Here is a 24,722-nt window from a genome sequence, read left to right on the forward strand (position 1 = left end):
TTATATCATCCTTGTTAAGAGTTAACTCAATTCTTGAAAACATTAGTCCATATGCCCCGTAAAGAGTAGAGTTGGCATAGGACAAATATTGTCTCCTAAATACTGGAGTGTAAATTGAAAATTGGTAAATGACATGATTTCTCGTTGAACAAATAGTGTCTCGCAAATGCTGGAGGGCACATGTAAATTTGGTAAATGACTTTTTCGTTTGATTGTTACAGACCCTACCTGACCAGGAGTTGAGAGACGATTGTAATGCCACATCTACCAGCAGGCAAGAGAGAAATGCACCCAATGAAGAGCAACATAATGATGAGGTTGCTTCTACGTCATCTCATCATGTTTGTTGTCTATGCTCTTGACAAAGTTGATAAACATCCTTGTTTCCTTTGTATGTCTGTTCTTGACATGAATAAATTCAGAACCATTATTGGACATTTTTCTATTTTATTATTGCAGACCCTACCTGAGGAGGAGTCAAGAGATGATTGTAATGTCACATCCATCAGCATGCAAGAAAAACATGCACCTGGGAAACAGCAGCATGATTCTGAGGTTGCTTCTATGACATCTCATCATGTATGTTAATCTATGCTCTTTTCAAAAGTGATATTCATCCTTCGTTCCTTGGCATGACAGTTCTTGATATGAATGCCTGAGAACCATGATGTGGACATATGCCTTTGCTGCATTATTAGTATGCATAAAGAGTGGAGTTTTCCCTCTTTTTTGGACTAGAAAATATTTTTTCTCCTAATTGCTGCAGTGTATAAATGACTCTTTTATGTCTATCATAGAGCGCGCCTCACCAGGATTTGAGAGATGATTGTAACCCCACACCAGCCATCATGCAAGAGGGAAATACACCTGATGAAGAGCAACAAAATGCTGAGGGTGCTTCCATGCCATCTTATCTTGTATGATTTTCTATGCTTCCGACCATGTTTATTACGCCCTACTTTGAATGCTTAATTCTTGTCATGAATGCCTGGAAAGTGGAAACAATTATTGGGTGTATGACGTCTCTGTTTTGTCAGCATTATAAAGGGCAGAGTAATTTTTCTCAGAACAAACATTTTCCCATAGAGGCTTGAGGGTATGTTAAAATTTGGCATATTCTATGATTTTCTATATATCTATGATGGAACTTACCAGGCCGGGAGTTGAGAGATGATTGTAATGTCGCATCCAGCGGCATGGAAGAGGCAAATGCACCCAATGAATAGCAGCTTAATGCTGAGGTTGCTTCTTATGTAGTCTCCTCATGTATTTTTATTAATGCTCTTGGCGATGTTAACATCCATCCTTTTTCCCTTTGAATACTCGATTCTCGATATGATTGCCTGAACACCAGGAGGTGAACACATGCCTTCTCTGCATCATCAGCATTCATAAAGAGCAGAACGTGTTCATTGTACAAACATTCTCTCTTTAAGGCATCAGGTAGAAATGACAAGACTTTTCTGTATCTCTCTATCACAGACCTTATCTGAAGAGGAGTTGAGAGTTAATTGTAAGGCAGCATCCACAGGCATGCAAGAGAGAAATGCACCCCAAGAAGAGCAGCATAATGCTGAGGGTGCTTCCATATCATCTTGTCATGTATGTCTTTCTATGATCTCCATAATGTCGATAGCCACCCTCCTTTACCTCTAAATACTCAAGTCTTCATATGAATGCATGGGAAACACGTTTGGATCTATGCCCTCTCTGCTTCATCAACATTTTTAAAGAGTAGAGGGATGCTGTAGTTTTATAAGTGTCACGATTTTACTTTTTGGTCATTACAGATGTTATCTGACCAGGAGGTGGGAGATGATTTTAATGCCCCGTTCAGCAGCATGCAAGAGAGAAATGCACCCAACGAAGAGCAGCATAATGCTTCTCAACAAACTGAATTTCTATCATCTAGTACTGGTAATGCTGCATCATCTTTCTCTGGAGCAGCAGATATGGAGCCTCCAGTGCTTCTGCAGCTACAAGATCAGCCTCTTAACCACAGTTCACATGATTTTGCTCTCGTCAGTGGAACGGCAACTCCACTCCAGGGGGTGGGAGGGACTTCTAATCTAACTGTTCGCTCTCAGTCAACACAACTTGCTGAAAACCCTGCTGTGCCTCCTAATCAAGCAATGTCGGAATCTGCAGTCAGCATTCCTCGTGGTGGGATGGTGGCACAGGTCTCAGGCAATTCAACTGCATCCATTTCTGTGGAAAGTAGCACTCAGCTATTACAGAGTCCCTTTCCAATGGCACAACCCAGAATGCCTTTGAAATTGCACTTGGACCCTCTTCAGAATGAGCTGGACAGAATACAAAGGGAAATGGAGCAGATGGACAAATCACATGAAGATGCGGTGAGTTACTTTTTGACATTATGTTTAGCTCATGAGAGATTCCGCTAGTCCTTTATGGAATTTAACATTTAATATTCTAATTATCGTAAATTCGCATTTCTTTGAGCAGAAATTGCTACTGGTATCTGATTGTGGGAAGGAGATAGAGGAAATTGTCGCACAAATTCGCCGGAAGTACGATTTGAAACTTAAGGAGATTGAGGCAGAATATCTTGCTAAAAACAAGGAACTCGACATGAATCAGGGCAAAGTTCTGATGAATAGGATGCTAGCTGAGGCATTCAAATCCAAGTGTTCCGATATCAGGGTGTCTGGCGCAAATGGAATCCAACAAGGTGCGTGGTCTTGGATACGTGTGCACACTTTGTCTTTCCATTTGCTAGTCGTCATGCTATTTAAGAGAGCTATTAGGTAAATACATGCCTTGCACTTGATAGATTTTTAGTACGTAAATGTACCTTTCATATTCACGAGCATGTTAGAAGCATCCCATTCTTGCTTGTCCGCTTCTTAGCACGTGCATACAAGCACGCCACACGTGCTATAGAATCATCTGATCTCTGGAAGAAATTTGCAATGACTTTATATGTTGCTCCCATCCTGTTGTATAAAAGGGGCAAGATCCTACTTGCTTTGGGAAATTGAGGTTTAGACATAAGTAATCCCCTGCTTCATTAAGTCTCACATCCCGCGAGGGAGACTTTTCAGCTTACTCTGCTACAGCGAACCGTTAGCAGGGTCCCACGCTTTTTTGTTTGCAGTATTAAATCATTGGCTAATAAAGAAATATCTATGCGGTATTCTGACCTTAAGAGCAAGTAATATGTTATGTAGTGACAATCACCATTAGATAAGGCTTAATTAACATAAGGATTTTGTTAACGAGTGCATCAGGGAACTTATTAATAATCTATAGAGAAAGTTTGATGTTTCCAATGCTCAATTTTTCTCGTGTTATATGTGATCAACGTATTGGGATTTGAACGATTCTTTATTTGGATAATAACAAAGAAAAGGCTTTACTTCTGTGAACATGTCAGATCAGTGTGGTCGCAGCCATAATAATTGATTTATATTTGATGTACGAGCTAACCAGAATTTCATGTAATATAATTAGATGAAACTAATGTTCCTATAAGCAATGCAAGGCCTGCATGTGCTTGATAGTTGCACTTGGAAAATGAATTACCTAATTATGAAGCAATCAAATTAATACTGTGCACCATGCGATCTTTAAAAAAATTGATGCAAGTAGAAAAAGATCCGAGTATATGAAAATCCAGATGATGTGAGAGTAATAGTGGGCTACTTCGTTGAGACTACATGTCTATCACTGAAGTGCTATTGGCACCAGAAGCATAGTTAATAATCATTTGCCCCTCCTTAATCTCTTCAAGCTTTTAATGGTTAGTGCTCACTGTGAATACTATATTATCTCGAACCCCAAGATTGTTGAATTTCGCCATTGGAGATCAAACAATTGTTACTTTGGTTGTTGAACCACATCAGATTTGTATGCGTCACATCAGGCAAGATCAGCATAGCAAATACCCATCTCTCTGACAAATTTTGGGTCTCTGACTGTCAAATTACATCTTAGTAATATGACCTAATTTATCTTCTGTTGGTCAAAGTGATTGGCTTTCTTTATGTGAAGGTGCGTGAGAAAATGAAAACATTTATAACAGAGTGCAGTTGTGATTGCAATGGCTGGGCAGCGAGAGCTAGATGAATTAACTACAGAAGTGTTTTAAAGTATTGCTAAACGAGGAGAAGTGAAGTGTTTATTAGTCTTATGTTGAGATAAATTGCACACGAAATTTAAGTACGGACTGAAAGCACTTTGAAATCTGGTCAAAACACAGTCTGATGAGTTTATATGTAGGCGTCAATGGGTTTTTAACTCGGATATTTAGAACAATCTGGTTTCATTATGTTCCGTCCTTTTCTTCCTTGCATTGAGAAACCAATATTTTTACAAAAATCGGAATGAAAATGTGACCTGTGGCAATGGGTTGGTTTTCTGCCAAATACTTTCAGCTCAGAGATCCATTACATTGTGGTTTGATTTTGCTGTCTCTTTCTACAGTGCATTGAGAAACAAGTATTTTGATATTTCATCCATTGGGAATTACTTTCTAATTTGTGAAACAAGAATTTCACGAATTATTGGCTGCATCTTCTAGGAAAATAAAGAAGTTGGTTTGGTTGACGTTACTTTTGCTTCAACCAGTTAAGTTTGGCTCGCTAGAGATTCCAACTTCGTTCACAGCATAAAAGTTCACATCTGCCTTGACCCTAAATACTTCTTGATAATAGTCAAAGGATTAATGTCTTTTGATGCTTGCAAATTGCCAGATATTTACTTTTCTGGAAGCACCTATCAAGTTTTGCCCTTCTGATTCGATAGTAGTGTGAGTTGCATCACATCATCCCATGAATGGTCTTTGATGATCTTTTCTGAAATTATTTGAACTAATTTTTTTCATTCACTAAGCCGTTTCATTGTTCCGTCTCTAGAAAATTGTGGCCTTATGATACATGGAACAGTAAAATACAACGTGAATACAACGTGGAACGCAATTTGCAATAATGCTTTAACAGATTGTTGTCCATATCAAGACTCAATGCCAAGTGAGAGCTGAATATGTATTCCAGCAGCTTTATTTCCCTCTATACTGTTGTGAACCAGATGCAATTTTCTCTATTGTGGCCTGTGTCACTGGTTCGTTTTGCAAAAATAGCCTTTTGGAAAAATCAGGGATAAGGCTGTGTGCATCAACCATTCCCACTGTGTGGGCAGCCTTGCACACTGGGACACTGGTTTTTGTGCAATTTCTCCGTAAAACTGCAAAATAGTCATCATCATGCATACTATCATCATATTAGCACTTCGGATTTTGAACATGTTGATAGGCCTGGGTTTGCGTTCACTTTTGATGCCAAATTGCTCATGGCAACCATTTTCATGCAGATGTAGCTTCTGGTTCCATGCAGCAGTTGCTACAGTTATCATCACAGCGTAATGCACATCAGCCTTTGCCAGTTCGTGGCCCTTCTGCTGGCCTTCAATCGGACGGGGTTCGCACTGTTGCCACTCCATTCACAGGCTCGGAGAATTTTCCTCCCAATGTGGCAAGCTTGCGGATTGTGGGCCCGTCTGGAGTTACCATCCTCGATAGTTTGGCTGTTTCCTCTTTTATAGCATCCAGAATGGCCCAGGTCAGCCTCAGCATGCTGCCACCATCTGCAAACATTCAAGCTCCCAGTGATCTTCGTTCTCCTGCCCCATATCTCCAAACTTTCAGACCGTCGATTGCATCTTCAGGCACCCCTTCGCTAGGCTTGCCTAATCAGCAGTCACCTAGCAGCCCACCTCCAACTTCTGCCCCTCTTCAGCAGCTTCCATTGGCAGCAGCACCACCTGCGGGCACAGTGGGTCCAAGTAGTTGGCATCATGGCAGAGGATCTGTGGGAGTTTTTCCACCTAATGAATGGGGGAGTGATCTGCTTAGGGATGTCTTTCATCCCCTAATTGCTGCTACTTCACAAAGGGATAATTTAACCTCCTCTGGTGCTCCCGCTGACGTTGTATGCTTATCTGATGACGACTAACCGCACACTTGAAGGTATTGATATCATATCCATTGGCCATTGGTCTAACAAGTAGGCATCCCATGAATCCTCGGCATTTTTTATTGCAGGAAGGTTTTGTAAATAAGTCAATAGTGATAAAGAAGCCCTGTTGCGACGTCAAAAGCGATTTGGGTCTGGCAGTGCCACCGGAGAGTATTTCCCAGCCGAGACAAGCAGTCCCTTGAGCTTCCACTGCTCAAGTACTGGAAAATTAGGTATGACTGAGATTCGTCACCTGTTTCGGTGTCGAGCAAAGTCAAGATATTGATGTGATTGATCTTGGAGTGCACGTCGATGACCTGATGGGTCTCTTTGGCATTGCTTCCTTTGATCATCACTTCGACAGTATCAATCAACCCCTTGTAGACTGATCTGTCTATCCTGGTGTCTTCACTAAAATTCCCAGTCGCCTTCCTGAGCTCCTCAATGCCGTATTGATTCAATGAGGATTTGATCCCAAGAAGAAGATCTGGGGACAAACGTGATGCCCTGGAGCTTCTACCCGTTTGGGGCAACCTCGGAAAGCTTAGCGTGGACAAATACGAGAACTGTGAGCTTCTTGTGTTGAAAGAGTGCAATTTCTGGCCTTTTCATCTGTTCAGGGCTTTCAAGTGCAGACCACAAGCAATCAACGCTACAAGTGCTAATGGCAGGCCAACCACGGATCCTGCAATATACAAGTTCCTAAGTTGCTCACTATATGTTGCCTTCTCCACGGGAACCGTAGGAAGAAAACCTGGAGACGGAGGCGGCGAATAGTGAGAGACGGTTCTTTTGTTAAAGGGACAACAATCGTGGTGTTCGTATAAACCGTTGACCTGTAGTCTAGATGGTTAGTTGCCCAAATGTCACTAGCGGGAAGGCCGAATTTCTGCGTGACTTTATTAATGTCGTCTCCTTCCATAATGGGGTATGTCACGAGGGACTGTACTGTCCCATTGCCTAGGGAAAGATTACCAGGACAAGTGCATTTCAGGGGCACAACAAGCTCGGACCTGGCTTTTGTGAAATTTCCATGGAAGGGATAGTTGTCTTCGACCAGTGTGACGGATTTCACTTGGCCTCCGAAGACACCACACGCAATCTCAGTGAACTCTGTGCTTGCGCTGACAAGGTAAGTCACTTTTTTCTGGAAAAACTGGTCAGCACAAGAGCAGCGGATCAGAATGAGAATTTCTTTACCCTGTTGGAGATTCTCAATGGGGAGTCCGAGCTCGTTCAAACTAAGTACCGCATCGAGATCAGCCCCGAACAGCTTGGTAATGTTGGAGATCGTCAGGTAGTAAATGCCCCACAATTCTCTTGGGAATCAGCACAGCTGTATCTTGAACCAGGATGAGTTGCTTCTGAAGGGCAGGTTGAGGGGTCATAGTGTTGCTGGCCCTGGCTTGAGACAAAGAACGCCCAGATGAGAAACAACAGATGAATCATGGTTCACAGGATCAGACACACGACGCTACTTATCTCCTCTCGAGTGTTCCTAAACAGAAAAGTTAAGTCTTCTTTAATCACTTGAATGTCATGATCTAAGTCCTGAAGCAGCCAGCTAGAATTTCAGTGTCATCAGGGGCAAGCGACAGATCCAATGACATTTTATATGATCGACCTGTATGCCGTCCGAGCGACATCGAGGGTCGAAATGCAGCTGACGTCATCTTGAGGACCAGGAGAAGATGAAATGTGGTGCCGCGTTGAACTTTGAAACTTTAGAAAGCATCAATGGCCGGCCGAAGAGCGGATTGGCCCCAGAGATTCTACTGTTGCCATCCTTGAGAATTGGTTTCCGTTTGTTATCTTGTGACTGGGAGCTTTTCAATAGACCCCACCAATTGTCACATTGCCGGATCATCTCCTACTAACCAAGCAAAACAAATAACAAATAAATAAATAGAATACGGCCCAAAACAATGGAGTCCCGAAAGAAATCATCAAAAAAATCATAAAGTTATTATATTTTTGTCAATTCAGTCATAAACTTTTTACTAAAGTGAATTATATTGTAAATTTTTTTAAGTTTTGACAATTGAGTTTATCATGCTAATTTTGGTCAGAAATTATTGATGTGGAAGTCGGACATTCCATGTGGCACGATCGGTTTTGATGTAAATAGTTTTTAATTATATTAAATTATTTTATTTATTTTGTCTTTTTTTTTCCTTTTTGTTTCTTCTCTTTTACTTCTTTACTTTTTTTTTTTTTTTTACTGTGGTCGCCAAGTCCTCGCCAACCACAAGCGAGGGTTGTCGGGCCTCTTGGCGGCCAGCAAGGCCTTCGCGGCCTCACCCATAGCAGCTTTGGTCTAGGCAAGGCCAACCTTGCCAATCGCGAGCAAGGCAGCCTTGCTCAAACTATTGTGGCTGTAGGCAAGGGATGTGACCCTTGTGGCCGCATAAAAAAGAAAAAAAGAAAAAAGAAATGACGGAAAAGAGAATCAATGGAAAAAAGGAAAATTAACTAAGTTTAAAAAAATCAATAAAAATATTCAAAAATATTATTAAAAATTATTCACGTCAGTCTCGATAGTGTCACGTGATGATTAGGTCTATGCCAATGATTTTCGGCCAAAATTATATGGATAAATTCATTGGCACAATTAAAAGGTTTCTGATTGAATTGGTAAAATGCAATTGGTTTAGAACTTTTTTGGTATTTTTTTCCTAGTCCCTGGACTTTTAATGACAAATCATACTTTATTTGATGACGTAGATTGTCATATTTTAGCCGGATTTTTGAAAATAATGATGTCAATATGTCTATCTTTTCATCCATCTACTTTGGAAAAGGAAAAATAGTCATGGCATTAATATATCCAAAGTTATTTTTTATGATATGAATTATTATATTCTGATTCGAGATTAACAGCTTACTTAGATAATCCTCACGTAATTTTTCCTTTTTTTTTTATTATCTACCGTTCCAACTTACAAATTGGAGTAATATTAGTAAATTCTGTTAACTTGAATTAACGGAATGACAACATTGATAATTTTCATGTAATTTAGCGATTAGATTGAATATTTATTAATAGTTTGCGACTATCTCGAGTAAATGAAAAATTCAATGACGATATTGCATGTTTAATCGAAATGCAACGATGAGTTGTGTTATTTTCTCATTAATGAATGAAACGTTATCCACCCATCATGGAATCTAAGAGCCAGCTGGGCCTAGAGGGTTGTTCAACGGGGCCTGCTCGGCTCACCCATCAATGATGGGCCATCATAAACAAGCTTGAACGTAAGCTTTTGGCCCAATGTAGAGCCTGAAATACTTCTCTAAGGCCCAACTTGAGCCTCGAGCCTGTCCGAGCCTGACCCATGCACGGGGTAACGTTCCATCCCACCCTCCAAGCCTTTACGGCCCTTCAAAAAAATGAACTGCTGGAAATTCTAGCACAGAATTTTGAGTATCGAAAGCATAACTCGATAATAACTATAACAAAAAGATCGCTGAATATTATCAATTTCTTGTCATGCATGAAATTGGGATCGCTATAGGTAGCTCTTTATAATATAATTGGAAAGGTTCTAATTGTTATAGTTACTTTCTATACGTAATTAACTTAGTAAACTCTTTTCTCACTTATTCCATTGAGTCGTCATTTTCACTTGATCAATTTTTTTTAAATCGTTATGAAACGAGCTTAATCTCATCAAATGATGAATGTGTTAAAGCTCGGCACTTAATTTCATAATCAAATAAATCCCGAGTATTCTTGAATTTCAATCTATCGTGATACTTGGGTGTCCACCTAGTTAACAAGGTAGGGCATTTTTTATGTTATTTCAACCTGTTGAAGTTGTTGTTGTCTTTGTGCGGTGATGATGCTAGCGACGCCGAACCCGAGCGTGCACCGCCTTTTGGCAAAGCCGTTGCTACAAAGAGGGACTTCTCGGTGTGTGCTCATCATTAATGATGATGCGAGATTCGGTGATTGATCGCTGGTTGTGCTTGGATGCAATGTCGGATCCATCCTTGAAGAAAGAGCAAGTTTCTACAAGCTGGACCAAGTTAATTTACTTGTTAGATTTACTTGCTTTGTGGGATTTTTATTTTTATTTTGAGGTGATGTATGTCTTTTTGATATGAAATAAAGATTTTTCTTTCGATTGAAAAAAAAAAAAAAACAAGGTAGGGATGGCGAAACAAAGACCGGGTATCGAGCTCTAGTGAAAAATAAGACCGCATTTGATTGAGAGAAAAGGAATTGGGATAAGATAAAGTAGAATACAAAATCTCTCGATTGTATGAATTAGCATGTTTGACCCCTCTCAAGTGCTTGGTGCATCTAGTCTAGGATTGAAAAGACCAAAAAAAAAAAAAAAAATCAATGAAATGATTGAAGAATGCATGGAAAGAGAGAAAATCTGCCTAAAAATTAAAGCGATCACCACGTCGCTGCCACCGTGGTGGCTACCGACCATCGCCATATTCCCCTGTGAGACAAAAATTAGAGATAAAGAGTTCGAGATTATCGTGCGTTGCCACAAAAAAATCAAAGGATGCCAGCTTCCTAACTTTCAAGCAACCACCTCTATTGCAGTGGTCACATGATCTTTAAGAATTTCAAAAGACACTCACGTGATATTTGCGTCGTAGTTACCAACGATGCCGCCATCTACATCGATGGTGGTGCGGATGTCGCGCAAAGGAGATGGACCCCGATGGAGGCGTTATTTTTTTTCTTCTACTATATTTAAAGAAAGATTCTTATCCATTTAGCATTTATCGAGCGGAGTTTAGTGCATGCACATCCAAAGCATCATAACATAATACTAATAAAGCTATCCGGATTACTAGTCATGATGTGATATGATATTGTACGATATGAAATTTATGAATTTTGCTATATCCTATCCATTATTAGGTAAATTGCAGCAATAAAATTGGATATTTTTCACATCAACTCATGTCCATTATATGGTATAGACACACATATCTATGCGAGTAAACCTAAAAATTACACAAATAGAGGTGGTGAGAATCTCTCGTAAGATTCTTGCCTACTTTGCCTTTATCTGATTATATTTTTACTATTTATTCCTCTATTATTTATTTCTTTTTTCTCCTCCCATCATTCTCCAGTAAAATGAAATTACGTATTTATGTACTAAATTGATATTATATGATAGAAAAAAAGAATCTTTGAATACAAAAAAAAAAAATAAGAATGCAAATATTATTTTAATCACATTTAATTTAATAAGTTTGTTCTTCGAGAAAAACAACATTTTATACTACGAATATTAGAAATCGCACACATCTTCATCTTAACTTCGCCTCCATGAGATAATTTTATTTGTGCTATATTCTTTTTATGTATGACTTTTGTCGCGAACTTCTTTTCTCCTTGTTAAAGAAAAAGAGATTAAATCTTATCGTGATCGACAGAATCAGATGTGAACGGCTTTATCCTGTTTTGAGCATGCAGAGTAAATGCAGGGTCAGATTTTATCCTCCCGACTCTCCGCAATCGTGTCAAGTCTCCCTGGCGCTCCCGACACGGTGAAAAAGACAGAAGGTAAAAAGCAAGAAGGTGGATATTCCAAATTTACCCCTCGTCCTCGTCCTCGTCCTTCATTTATTCGATTGCCGGAAAAGCAAGAAGGTCGATATTCCACGCGACGACGCCTTTAACTCCTACCGAAGTTGAAATTGACTTGAAGTCTCTCTCTCTCTCTCGCTCTCTCTCCCAAGTCCCACCTGAGCGCGCAGTCTTACTCTTCCTCGTTCCGCAGCAATCCTACTCCTTCTCTCTTTTGCAGGTAATGCATTTCTCTCTCTCTCTCTCGCTCTCTCTCTTGCTCTCGCTCTGGCTCTCGCTCGTCGTTCCTCCATCGGGTCCGTGCGTTGTAGCTTCGCTAGGCTTTTTTTGGGCCCCCTTAAGGCTTCTCGGCGGGAGCTCAGATTTTACCCCTGGCTTCGGACATCTTCTTGCATTGGTCTCGCGGTTAATGTTTTCCCTTTGAATGTGCGCTCGCGAATTTGCGGGATCGCGGGGTGGGTTCGAATTTCTTCCCTGTGCTGCAATTTGGGCTGGGTAGGTTTTTGTGGGTTGATAACGAATTTGGCGTGGGTTTCGAGGGACGTTGATGAATTAACGTGGGGATTTAGGGTTTTTTTTTGGGTTTTTTCCCTCGGTAAGCTGATGGTTGTGACCGGAGATTCTTGCATGCAAATCGTTAAGTTTGTGTCTGACAGTTCCTTTAGAGAACACACTTTGGGTTGATTAGCTCTGTCTTTTTATGTCCATAGATACTCTTGTCTCTTAGTGGATCCTGCGATTGCCATACCTTCGACCGTCACGTTGGGAGTAAATTTTTTCGATAGTTGATATAACTCCAAGGGAAGAAGTTAGTAGGTGGATGATCAAAAGACCTAGAGGTTCCTTTCATTCCTCCATTTCTTTGCTTTGAGTTGAGTAAGTGCATTATGTTTTTTTTCTTATTACCTTGGCTCATGTGCTTTGTGTATGTCTTTAACTGTCTAAAGTCCAATCCATGCCTTATCAAAGCACATGCAAGTCGACCTTGGGTATGGTAACTGGTTGGAAGAGCAGCTGTACTTCCTTGTCTTTGAAACCAAAACCTTATCAAATCCCATGCTTTAAATACAGTGGGCACGAGGCTTTGATGCTGAAATAAATTTGAATGTCTCTTAGTATGACTGCTTATACTATCCGAGACCCTGCTTTTCAACCTTCAAACAATCAAGTTTTCTTTTCCTATCAAGACATGACCAAGCAGGAAGCAACAGAGGAAGCCTAATTACTTCAATTTCTGCAGTTGAATCCACAAGAAAGACTTGTAAGTGGTCAAGCATTGCATATCTTGCTGTGTTTTCTCCCAGGATCTTACCTCCAAGGTTGATTGTAAGTCACGGTATGAATGATACCGTGTGCTTGTACCAATAGACTCCAGGTATTGCTTGATGTAGAACACAGCTCATTGGAGGCCTTTTCTCATTCGCAAAATCATTGTGTCCATATATCCGTCCACATTTGCGTCAGTCCTATGTGATAAACTGAAAGAACTGAAAAGATGTGAGCGTCAAATTCTTGGAAGTTGAATGGCGAGTTGCCACTTGATTACAAAATATCTCTGTTGCATCTATTGCTGGTTTGCGGTGGGATACTTTCCTTACTTTTAAACCAAGGGTGCGATTGTTCTGTCCTATTTAAAGCACTTTCCTAACGAAACTCTGACTGTTATTAAACTCTACAAAATTATGCATAAAGCACATCGGAACTACATGTTAATACTGGTATGTTTTGAAATGTTTCAGGTGTTCCGTGATAGATTAGAGTCAAATTGCATGGGCTGGAATTTTGAAAAGAATTATAAAGGAGGTCAAAAGTAAATAATAAAAGCTCACTCCAAACTGACCCTTTAGTTGGATCTAAAAAGAATTTTTGCATGTGAAGGTTCAGGTTTTATCTGGGCATGTTTGTGATAGTAAAGGGTTTACAGCTGAATCTAGAGAATGCTTTTGGATGTGTCTACCATATCAGAAGTGATTGTGCCATATCATGCTTTTGGTAGCCTAGAGAATCAAGGAGAAAGAAAACATAGCGGTGGATCTCTATGTTTCCTTTTGTTGCCGGGGTGTGACAATTAAAACAAAAGAACAAGATTTTGAAAAGTGGGGAAGCTTTTGTGTTTCATAAAGCAGTATTGATTCTCTTGTTTTAACAGTACAAGTGCCACTGTTCAACTCTCTGGGGTTTCGACCAAGAAAACTCTTTAGCGCTGCGTCTTATTGAATTCACAGTTATATAAGTTGTAAATATTCATGCGGCAGAGTCCAATACCATAAGAACAGTTAAGCTCTGTGTATATTCTGGGTTGTTTGTCTAGTATACTTCCGCAGTTTGAACTTTGAGGTGCTCTTCATTGATTATCTTGGGGATTGGAAACTCTGTAATTAGCTATATGTTTTAGATGGAAACTTTCAAACAGTTTTCCTAAGGACACATTGTAGCTTCTATTACGCACGGATAATTTATGATAAGTGTTTGATCGAAGTTTTCGTGAAAGGATAAGAGGATTGTTGTGATGTATGGTGATTTGCAGATAAAAATATGGTAAATCAAACTCGATCTGGTTGTAAAATTGGCGATGAATGTACAAACAAGGTGCATAGCGGTGGTAAGGGATCCAGTACATCAGACTTTGCATCAGATTCATATGGACTGAGAAGGTCAACCAGGGAGTCATCATCCAAGAAACCAATGATTCCAAGCTTTCCGAGTACTCGAAAGTCGGAGCGCCTTGAGAAGCAAACCCCACCTACTTCAGTTTCTAAGGATCCCAAGAAGGTCAAGAGACAAAGGACGCCAAGTCCAGTGAGGAGGTCCGAGAGATGCAAGAAGCTGCGGCATTCCTCAGATTCTGCAATATCAAAGAAGTCTGCTAGAAGGTCCGAGTCATCTGATAGGCAAAACCAAATGGACAAGAAAGAGACTAAGGCAAAACAATTGGAGGTGGAAGATAAGGAATCTAGCAAAAGTAATGAAGAAGAACCAGCTTCTACCCTGGTGAAGAGAGGGAAATTGAGTGCTCGTGCTTATAGAGCACTGTTCAGGAAGGGAAACAAGGATAAAGCATCAGGTAAATGATTTTTTGTTTTGCTAAATTTTTCCCCTTCTGCTGGAAGTAGTAGTTTTATGAATGCCTGATAAATGAAAGAGGCAAGTTAATAGATCGTCATGTGTTTTATGAAGGTTATATTTATGGATGCGGTGAAACTGTTAGAATGCAATGACCCTGTTTGAAGGTTTCTCATAGGTACTTTGGCTGGGGTCGTTATGCATGCTCAAATAATTTATTAAAATATTTTTTGGACAATCTGTTCAACAAGATCTTCTTGTTGTTATGCCACATTTCCTTCAATCACGTGCTAAATATTCATGAAATATTGTGCATTGGTCAACTTCCTGTCATTTTTTTTAAAATCATAAAATTGTAAAATTTCTGAGAGTAGTCGTTGCGGGAATTATTGTTGGATTAATACGTGTCATTTGTTCATAAATCTGTAGGTTAAATGCCCTGAATTAGTCATTTCTTACATTTGTTACTTTTTATATGTTGAGCTTCAAAATTGGTGTATATGATCACAATGGGCAAGTTTTTCGAGTTCAGTTTTCTCTTTTCTGGCGGGTCACGTTGCAGAAACTAACTGGGGTTGAGGACTTTTCTAGTTTAAACTTTACATTTGGCGCGGTATTGTTATCCGAAACAAGGGCATAATATCCTGTCGTTACCAAGCTAAATTCAAATTTTCGAAGCAAATATGATGAATCGGTTGGAGTCTGGGGGAAACTCTTCGGCCTTAAAAAATTATTGGGAGGAGTGGGACATGAACTTCCTGCTCGAGACTACATCATCAGATCTTTCTTTGTCTCGAACGCCATACCCCTATAATGGTAGAATATGATGGAATTCGCATTTCTCATTCTCAACCCTTTTTAACTGGACAGATATTTCTTTTAAGAAGTAAGTTTAATTGTTTTGACATAGTTACCTGTGGGATGCATGTGCATGTGCATGCAGAACAGTAGCAGTTTGTTTTATTTGTGCATCTATGGAACTTGCTTATAATTTACTTGACCGTGATCATCGGGCTTGTAGATTGCCGTGAGGAGTTGAGTTGTCCAAATGAGTCCTTTCAGCCGGAACACAGCAATTCTGTGGCTGGTCCAGAGGAAGTTGATGCAGTCAATGGTTGTAGTGATTGTAATCAAAAGATTAAAGAGGGTGTGGAATCCATGACAAAAACAGTGGAAAAACAAAATGAGGAAAACACTTGCCTCAAGCAAAACAACCATTCTACTCAACAAGGTAATTAGTCTAAAGATGCGGACATGGTTTTTCTCCGGATCTTGATGTCTCTGTATTTTCAACTCATAAGTAGTATTGGCAGATGCAAATTATGTCTCTTTAGATGGTTATGTATTTTTAGAAAATGGTCAAGAAGATGTCCGTGATAAACAGAGCGACTCAGTTTACTTGATTTCCATTGTCTCAGCCATGGCAGGATGTCAAAATGTTACCACTGCAGAGCGCAATTTCGTCCAAATAGATGGTATAAATTCAAAGAGAAAAAGGTATTAAAGTCCACTATATTTTGCATCTGTTTCCTTTCCTTGGAGCGATGATATGATAAGCTGCAGTATATCTGGGTTATCGCGACAAATCGCCTTTAACCTGTATCATTTCTGTTCTTTTCACCAAGTGGATGTGTTGGTCGTTTGGCTATTTTATCTATATGTCTGCTCTAGATGTCAGTGACCTTGGCATGATGTATGCTTGTCTTTGTTAATGTTATGTTAGGATAGTGGGGAGCCTGAAGCCACTGTTAACTTGGAACTTGGTGAAAAGCAGAACTTGCATGTGTTGGTAAAGATTGATGAAGAAAGTGGACAGAATACATGCTTTATCTGCAAGCTTGGCGGAAAACTCTTGTGAGAAATCCTTGACACTTTGCTATATTTTTTACCCTTTCTTCCTTGTAATATTTGCCTACTGTGCATTTGATAACATAATCATGTTTCCCTGTTTCTTCTTTAGTGCTTCTTGTTCCTCTGCTTTGATGTCATGAGCTTGTTTTAGGTTATCTGTTTATATTCCCTGTATACTGAGAATTATGCTCCTTCAGTCATACCTTATTCTTTCTATGTACTTTGAAAAACATTAAATCGAGATATGCGCAAATTTTGGGAGTTCTCTTCAGTTTTTTTATTTGTTTCTAAAGGATGAATGATGAACATAAACCGCTGGTGGTTAGACAAAGTTTTCATACAAGGAATGCTTGCTATGACTATTCTCTGTCAAAATATTCACTTAATGAAATTACCATGGCTTCACTTATTGCGTATGACTTTAAGGCTGCAGTCTTGTTTGCTTTCGTATTAACAGAGTCTGAAGTTGATTCATTTCCTTAGATTTGGTCAAGGGCTTTTCTCTTTGCATTGGTTTTGCTCTATTATAGTTTCTGAGGAGCTTTTGTCTTGAAGTATTGTAAAGTAATACATCTTTGGCAACACTTTTTAGTATATCTTTGAGATACATTTGGATAAGATGATTCATTCCTTACTGCCCATTGACACGAGCAAAAAAGCAGGCCGCTGAATTTGCCATTCTGTGGGCTGTGCTAATTGAAACCAGTGGTAGTTGTGAATTATTTTCCCGGGCTCTGATACATCTTTCACAATGTTCTATGATATTATCAGCTGTTGTTGTCTTCAAAATCTACTCTGTGAGCTTTTTTTGTAGTGTTATTCAAAATGCAACATAACGTGATTCCTACATTGGGATGGGCTTGTAGTTTGGCATGGTGCTTTCTGAAATAGTATGTGCAATTTTTAGGTACTGCGATGGAGCTGGATGCCAAAGACACTACCATCTTTCCTGTTTGGATCCTCCTCTTAATGATGTTCCCCTAGGAGTTTGGCACTGTCTTGCTTGTGTTAGGAAGATGATGAAGTATGGTGCCTATTCAGTTTCTGAAGGAGTAGAGTCCATTTGGGATTGCAGGGAAGTGGAAGTATCGAATCCTAATGGTATGGGGAGTACATCATTAGACATATTCATTTGCGTTGCTTAATTTATCTATTCTTTTGTATCTCTGTTGATCAATTTACTCCAGTTTCGTTTTGTATCCTTTGAATAATCTGGCTGTTGTTTCAATCTCAGGGTGGCAAATGCAGAAGCAATTTTTTGTTAAATACAAAGGACTCGCTCATTTTCACAATCGATGGTTACCAGAAGCTGAGGTGGCTGCTAAATGGCCATCTCTAGTTGCTAGTTTTCTTCAGAAGAAGCAGGTAAATGGTTCAATTATTTCTCCATTGATGATGCTTTTTAAATTGCTGAAGTGATCGTCCTAAATATGAAAGAATTCAGTATTTGTGTTTATCATTTTACCCTATTTGGCTATGCGGTATGTCTTTATCTCTTCAGGTGGTACCGTGGAAGTCAGAGTGGGCTTTACCAAGGCGTCTACTGCAGAAGCGATTAATAACTTCACCTCAATTTCATAGTGAACGTGACAGACAGGAGGAGGGTACTGACGTGTCAATGTGCCATTACCAATGGCTTGTAAAATGGTGTGGCCTTGATTATGAACATGCTTCATGGGAGCTAGAGAATGCTTCCCTGTTTCTCTCTTCAGAAACTCAGAGCCTCTTCAAACAGTATGAAAACCGTCTTGATAGAGCAACAGGAGCTTGTAATGTTGAAGTGACTAAGGTAATTATATTATTTTTGAGAAGTGGAAATACAGGCTTATGAACCTTCGGCACATCCTCTTTCTTTTGGATGTTTGCTGTGAGATTTTGGACGCTGCATACATTTTTTGATATACATCTTTCTTTAATTTAGTAATGAGCCTCTATCATTCTGCTCCAGTAGCGATAAATCTGTAAAAGATAATTTTGTATGACAGTCATGTTCTGTTTATGGAGCTTTTTCCAGCGCACATTTATTTATTTTTATGATATTAAAGAGGCGACGATAATCAATATTGAAAGAAAGTCTTTCTGAGCAAACATTGATATATTGTGTTAGTTCCCAAACTTATTCAGTTTTATTTTATTGAACTGTATCATAATTTGTGGCTAGAATTATAAGTAATGCTCCAAGAATGGTACTTGAAAAGTTTATAGTCAATTGTCAAAGCAAGATTTGGGTAAAAAACTGAAACTTGTAATACCTGGTGCATGAAAAGAAAAGCAAGATGGAGAAAGTGAATTTGATTCCTATGCTCTGTATATTTCCACTTTAGCTGATGCAATCAAATGCTCTTGTTTCATGGAATGCTGATTGTTTTGTGTTCTTTTATTAGTTGGCTGTTGACTTATTACCTGCTTTTGGCAGCTTCCAGAAAGGAAAAAAAGTTTGAGGAATGAATTGTCAGAGCTTCCAGCTAAAGTTATCCTGGGACCGGAGAACAATCATGCAGATCTCATTAATAGCCATATTATAGTAGATGACCAGGTGAGAATGTTTTGTTCTTCTGACCTGCTGGTGATCTCTGTGGTATGCACTAGGGCATAGTAAAACCTTTATAAAATTGCTGAGGAGGTGTCTAGAGTGTTATCCAATTTGGGGCAGCCTGTAGGATAAGATGGTATTAGGAAGGTAGAATGCGCTGAAAAAATCTTTCTTGTCTACTTAATTTTTTATTATTTGTCCCTCTCTCATTTTGTGTCTTGCCTTTCTTCTTTTTATTTCTATTTTGTCCCTTCCATCATTCCTGCAGCTTGCTGGGGAAAAGCTTACTTGATGTCCTCATTATCGTTTACTTTATTTCCTATGGCAATTCATGATGATTCAGAGATTACTCATTGTTCTTTCTGTCTTATAAAAGCTATGTGAGACCCATGGATTGTATCAATGAATCTGAAGTTCCATATGAGGAAAACAGAAAAAAAGGCACATAGATCAGTTAAAGAACTTGAGGAAAGGATGATATGTTAAAACATTTAGAAAAGGGATTTTATTGCATGCGATTTTGGACATGACTTGAAAATTTGCTGCTGTGGTGGACCTGGTGGTAGATCATAAACTAACATATGGTCATGGCTGATAAGGCTATTTTTTTCCCTGCAGGAACACATTTTGAAGGTCACATCATTTGTTTTATCGCTCGAACGTGATGGCTGTCTTCCTTTTCTTATCATTTCACCTTCTACCTCAGTTCATTCGTGGGATGCGGAGTTTTTTCGTCTGGCACCAACTCTTAATGTTGTGGTTTTCAATGGAAGCAAAGATGCTCGTAAATTTATTAGGAACCTGGAATTCTCCGAGGAAGGGGCTTCCTTAGCGTTTCAAGTGCTTATATCTCCTCCAGAGGCCATTGTCGAGGTGTTTATATTTTCTCTTTTGTGCTATGTCAGTAACTTTGAAATTGGCAATTATCTTCAGGGGCCAGGGCGATAGCAGTTATCTTTTCATTGAAACATCTTACCTCTGTTATTCTTCCTTCATTTTATCTCTCATGTCATTTGGACTCTATTCCCAATATACCTTGCAAATGGAAATCCCCTGCTGCATAGAATTTTGTTTACCTTTTCGTGAGTTGTCATGTCTCAGAACTGTCACCATTTTCTCTGCAGGATATGGATATTCTGACACAAATGGAATGGGAAGCAATAGTAGTTGATGAATGCCAACAACCCAGGACTTTATCCTTTTCTGAAGAATTTAAGAAGCTAAAGACCCAAAGCAGGCTTCTCCTCTTTAATGGGAATACAAAGGTTTGTAATTTAAGTGCACATATATTACAACCCAGTACCATCTGCTGTCGTACTTACTGATACCCATTTTTGCAGGAAAATGTCTCCGAGTACCGTACTCTGCTCTCCATGCTTGATGATCATGGTGAAATTATGAATGCATTGGCAGCCAATTCTCATGAGACTGTGCATAAACTCAAGGAGCGGCTGTTTAGCTATACTGCACTTGAGGGCAATACAGATTCGTCTAGATTTGTCGAGTACTGGGTTCCAGCACAAATATCAAATGTGCAGCTTGAACAGTATTGTGCTACTCTACTGTCAAACTCTTTGTCGCTCTGTTCATCATCAAAAGTTGACCCTGTTGGTGTGCTACGTGATATCCTTGTCTCTGCTCGGAAGGTTTGCGGGTCACATTTTTCCTTAATTGCATTATTACATGATTTCTGGATGATCGATGGTTATATTTATTCCATCAAGGCTTAGTATGTAATGTTAAACTTCAAACACCCGAAGTTCCCGTTTTCTGCAATTCGTTGTTTATTTCCCTTTTGGTTATTCAACTTCTTTTTATAGTTTTGAAACACTTTCTAAGAAAAGAACAGGAAAAAATAAAGCCGTTTCTTTTTTCTTTTTCTTTTTTCGATGCGGCTGAAACCTGTGTGTTGCGGAACACTCAGCTTTTTGCATAACATGATATGATGTGTCATTCAGTGCATGGCTAGGCTGCGGCCCTTCCGCACATATTGCATATAGCATTTGACATATCATTTAAGTTGGGTGAGAATATCTGCCTTACTTCCTCTCTCTATGAAGATCTTGTCAGTTTTAGTTCTATCTTACAGAATGCTGACATCTTATCCTTATTTTGGGATTTGAAGGACCAGTGTCCTAGACCTAGTTTATGTCATCATAGATTTTATGGTTATATCCGATCACTTAGTTTTTCTTTTGGACTATGGTTAGTGTTTTCTAATGAATCAGAACACTGAGGCCCTGATTTCATATTGCAACTTCAAAGAGTCTTTTGGTTTTGTTCCCCTTGTTTACTCAATTTTTAGTTGTTAGTTCTTTTTTATCCTGTTAAAGTGAGGCTGACATGTTGAAAGGACAAATGTGACGATTTTGCCTCCAGTGATTTTTTGTCCTTTTTTGACAGTGTTGTAATTATTCATACGATGTCGATCCATCTCTTCAAGGCCCATTGAGGAAAGATCTTCAGCCAATTGACTTGGATGTTGGAAGAAAAGCTAGCGGGAAACTTCAGCTTCTTGATCGGTTGCTTTCGGAGTCAAAGAAACAGCACCTGAAAGTTCTTATATTGTTTCAGGTGAGGATGTTGAGCTTCTCTGAACCCTGACAAAATCTTGAAATTCTGTTAACCCCACCCACCCTACACCATAAAATAGAACAAATGAAGTTGAATCCTGCTTTGCCGCTGCTTGAATGGAAGTTTTCCAATTATAGGAGTATGACAGGGTTTCCAGGAACTTGGGCTATTCAGACCTCAAGATGTCTTATTTTCTAGTGGCAGGATATCATAGTACATGGTGCTAGTAGGAAAAATATCGGCAAACTCTGCTGCTGCTAACTTTCAGAATAATAGGAAAAGATAAAAAGTCAATAAACCTCGTTCATTTTTTGACTTAACATCAATTGAATGAGATGTTAAGCGCAGGGGACTATTTAATGGCAGAACTTGATGTGTGGAAGAGGTACATACTTTTGGGAAGAGATATATGGTTCCCACACTATTCTTTTGGTGTTTGGAAGCCGATATTTTTCAGTCAAGCTGAGACGGGGGACCACGTGATGTTAAACTTTTCATTGCTTTATAGTGCGGTAAGTAGGGAACTTGTGGACCGTTAGAACCTTTTTTACCAATAAAAGCATTTATCTCGATGTGTTTTCGGGTCAGTGAGCATATCTGAATTGGTTTCATCCCTGGATGGATAATGTCGACTGGTCGTTGATAGGCTAGTGTTTGCAGGTCTGTAAATTAACATAGAGGATTGTTTCTAAAATGCAATCAGGAAGAGTATATACTTTACTGTTAGAAAGTTCAACCCAAAAGCTTAAGCTAATAGGTAAAGGGAGACTACATGAATATAAAGAGTATTTAGGATCCGTTGTCAAGTAATATGGGACAATACTTCAAAAACGCCTCTCATGTGCAAGCAGGATTATGAGCAGCATGTGAAATTTTTGACTAATGGAATTTTACCACACACATTCACGAAAGGATTAGCACTGGTTACGATACCATGTTAGAAAGTCCAACCCAAAAGCTTAAGTTAATAGGTGGAGCGAGACTACATAAATATAAAGAGCATTTAGGACCTGTTGTCAAGCAATGTGGGACAATACTTCAACATTTACCTTGTGCGGATTTCGCGGATTTCACTTATGCTTGCTCATGGAAAAAGGAGAATTTCTCGTAAATGGTATTCTGGTAACGGGATCCTGGAAAAGAGGCCAGGTATTGTACATCCTATTCAATCAGTTAATCTCATCAAAAGCAAGAATAATAGGACATTTAAAAAGGAGATTCCCCATATAAGTCGCAAAAACTGCAAAATTTTCCCCAAGAGCTTAACTCTGCCCTCCTTTGATCCTCTCTTTGTTGCATATTCTATTGAAAAACTGATAATCACCATTGGTTGTTTTTTTTTTTTTTTGGTAAGTAAACCATTGGTTGTTTGTGGTGACCATTTTCCTGTTTTCTTGGTTGGCAGTCCATTGGTGGTTCAGGAAGAGATTTGACTGGCGATGTTTTGGATGACTTTTTACGTCTGAGATTTGGGGCAGATTCATATGAACGTGTCGATGGTGGCATTCTCCCTTCTAAGAAACAGTCTGCTTTGACTAAGTTTAATGACAAGGAGCTGGGAAGATTTGTGTTTTTGTTGGAGAATCGAGCCTGTAATCCTAGCATCAAATTGTCATCAGTTGATATGGTGATTATATTCGATAGTGACTGGAATCCTGCTAGTGACTTAAGAAATTTGCAGAAATTGACAATTGAATCTCAAGTCCAAATAAAAGTGCTGCGCTTGTATTTATCTTGTACGGTTGAAGAAAAGGCATTGATATGTGCAAAACAAGGCATGCACCTTGAAAGCAAACTGCAAAATATAAGTCCAAGGACTAGCCACATGTTACTCATGTGGGGGGCGTCATTTCTTATGCGTAGATTGGACGAGTTCCATGGCAGCTCTAGTGTGTCTTCCATGGAATTGTCTGATCAATTGCTTGCAAACTCCGTGGTTCAGGAGTTTCTGGCTTTGATGCTACAGAATGAGAACAGTGTGAAGAGCAGATCTGTCATTGTCAAAGCGCAGCAAACTTCAGGAACTTACTGCACAGATTTTCCTTTGGTTGGTGAGTTGATGATTCAGTCCACTGCTGAAGACTTGCCGTATATTTTCTGGACAAAGTTATTGGAAGGAAAGCATCCTTGCTGGAAATATTGTTCTGGTTCAACCCCAAGGAGTAGAAAAAGGCTTCAATCATATGTCAATATATTTGAAGAAGTTGGGTCTGACAGTAATAAGCTGGCCAAGAAACGCAAGAAGTCGACATATAATAGCATATCTCCGTCCTCTAGGAAGCAGCGATTAGATGGGGAGAAAAAGGTTGCTGCTAACAAGGAAGGTAACTGATTGCAAAGGAGTACATCTAGTTACATTTTGTGGCACCTGCACGGGATTCTCTTCTCTTAAATGTTTCATGGATTAATATGTTTTGTTGGACAAACTTAGATTTCCCAGTCTCTTTACGTTTCCAAACATCATTTTTCAGGGACTTCCAGTCCATTTATTCAATCTCTTGGAGGAGAAGATTTGGCAGCTATACCTGAAGGTAAAATGGTTGACTCTGATGAGGGAAGAAAGTTGCGCGATGCACAGAGGAGCCTCTATCTTTTGCTGAAACCAGAAATCTTGAGACTTAGTGACTTGCTCAATTTATCGGTATGGTTTTTCTCTCTCTGGAAAAAGAAATCTTATAATGATGGGGAGCATATTAAGTGCTTCATTCTATTGTTAATGTGCCCGAAGTTTCAGATTGTTTGCTAGGCCGGATGTTTTTTTTCTTTTTATAATTTTATTTTCTGAAAGACTGGGTTACATAGTTATGCCCGCTGCTCGGGACAATTGGTTGTTTGGATGGTCTAAACATGATTCATTCTCACTGTATAATCCTGTAAAGGTGGAAAAAATTGTTTCATTCTCACTGTATAATCCTGTAAAGGTGGAAAACATTGTTCCAAGCATCCAATAAAATACTCTCGATTATGTCAATATTTGCGCTCTTCTGTGTCCAATCTTCGCAAACATCATAAATTATTTATTTTCATTATCGGTTTGTCCGATACTCATGTTGGTTGTAGACGGGTGCCGTTTCTCGTTGATGCTAAATGAATTGTGGCTAGCATCATCTGGTTCCATATTATACTAGTGTAGTACCATACTCTGTATTTTGGATCCGGAATT

The 24,722-nt window shown here is 39.3% G+C and overlaps 2 protein-coding genes and 1 pseudogene across 6 annotated transcripts in view; 2 read left to right on the top strand and 1 right to left on the bottom strand.

Moving 5' to 3' along the window:
- The window catches only part of LOC115730951, a 39,504-nt gene that overhangs the window by 6,621 nt on the left and 8,161 nt on the right, over positions 1-24,722 (top strand). The window contains exons 7-13 of the mRNA XM_048280775.1: positions 222-317; positions 460-579; positions 798-917; positions 1,483-1,602; positions 1,791-2,357; positions 2,467-2,692; positions 5,332-6,065. Of these exons, the coding sequence (XP_048136732.1) occupies positions 222-317; positions 460-579; positions 798-917; positions 1,483-1,602; positions 1,791-2,357; positions 2,467-2,692; positions 5,332-5,972 (1,890 nt within the window). The 3' untranslated portion in view covers positions 5,973-6,065. The remainder of the gene's footprint in view (positions 1-221; positions 318-459; positions 580-797; positions 918-1,482; positions 1,603-1,790; positions 2,358-2,466; positions 2,693-5,331; positions 6,066-24,722) is intronic.
- The window catches only part of LOC115752193 (helicase protein MOM1-like), a 39,034-nt gene that overhangs the window by 6,151 nt on the left and 8,161 nt on the right, over positions 1-24,722 (top strand). The window contains exons 1-16 of one of the 5 annotated variants that reach the window (XM_048281357.1): positions 11,677-11,758; positions 12,266-12,377; positions 14,066-14,602; positions 15,623-15,832; positions 16,020-16,098; positions 16,330-16,455; positions 17,360-17,553; positions 17,687-17,817; positions 17,954-18,241; positions 18,869-18,988; positions 19,604-19,858; positions 20,110-20,250; positions 20,326-20,631; positions 21,389-21,559; positions 22,965-23,883; positions 24,031-24,200. In XM_048281357.1, coding sequence (XP_048137314.1) covers positions 12,359-12,377; positions 14,066-14,602; positions 15,623-15,832; positions 16,020-16,098; positions 16,330-16,455; positions 17,360-17,553; positions 17,687-17,817; positions 17,954-18,241; positions 18,869-18,988; positions 19,604-19,858; positions 20,110-20,250; positions 20,326-20,631; positions 21,389-21,559; positions 22,965-23,883; positions 24,031-24,200 — 3,666 coding nt within the window. In that variant the 5' untranslated portion in view covers positions 11,677-11,758; positions 12,266-12,358. Of the gene's footprint in view, positions 1-11,635; positions 11,759-12,265; positions 12,378-14,065; positions 14,603-15,622; positions 15,833-16,019; positions 16,099-16,324; positions 16,456-17,359; positions 17,554-17,686; positions 17,818-17,953; positions 18,242-18,868; positions 18,989-19,603; positions 19,859-20,109; positions 20,251-20,325; positions 20,632-21,388; positions 21,560-22,964; positions 23,884-24,030; positions 24,201-24,722 lie in introns of those variants that run through there. The other 4 variants (XM_048281359.1, XM_048281360.1, XM_048281358.1 and 1 more) reach the window with 4 other exon arrangements.
- Positions 6,080-7,424, bottom strand: LOC115752268 (annotated as a pseudogene).

The sequence above is a fragment of the Rhodamnia argentea genome, chromosome 6 (genome assembly GCF_020921035.1).
Source record: "Rhodamnia argentea isolate NSW1041297 chromosome 6, ASM2092103v1, whole genome shotgun sequence".
NCBI classification, from domain to species: domain Eukaryota; kingdom Viridiplantae; phylum Streptophyta; class Magnoliopsida; order Myrtales; family Myrtaceae; genus Rhodamnia; species Rhodamnia argentea.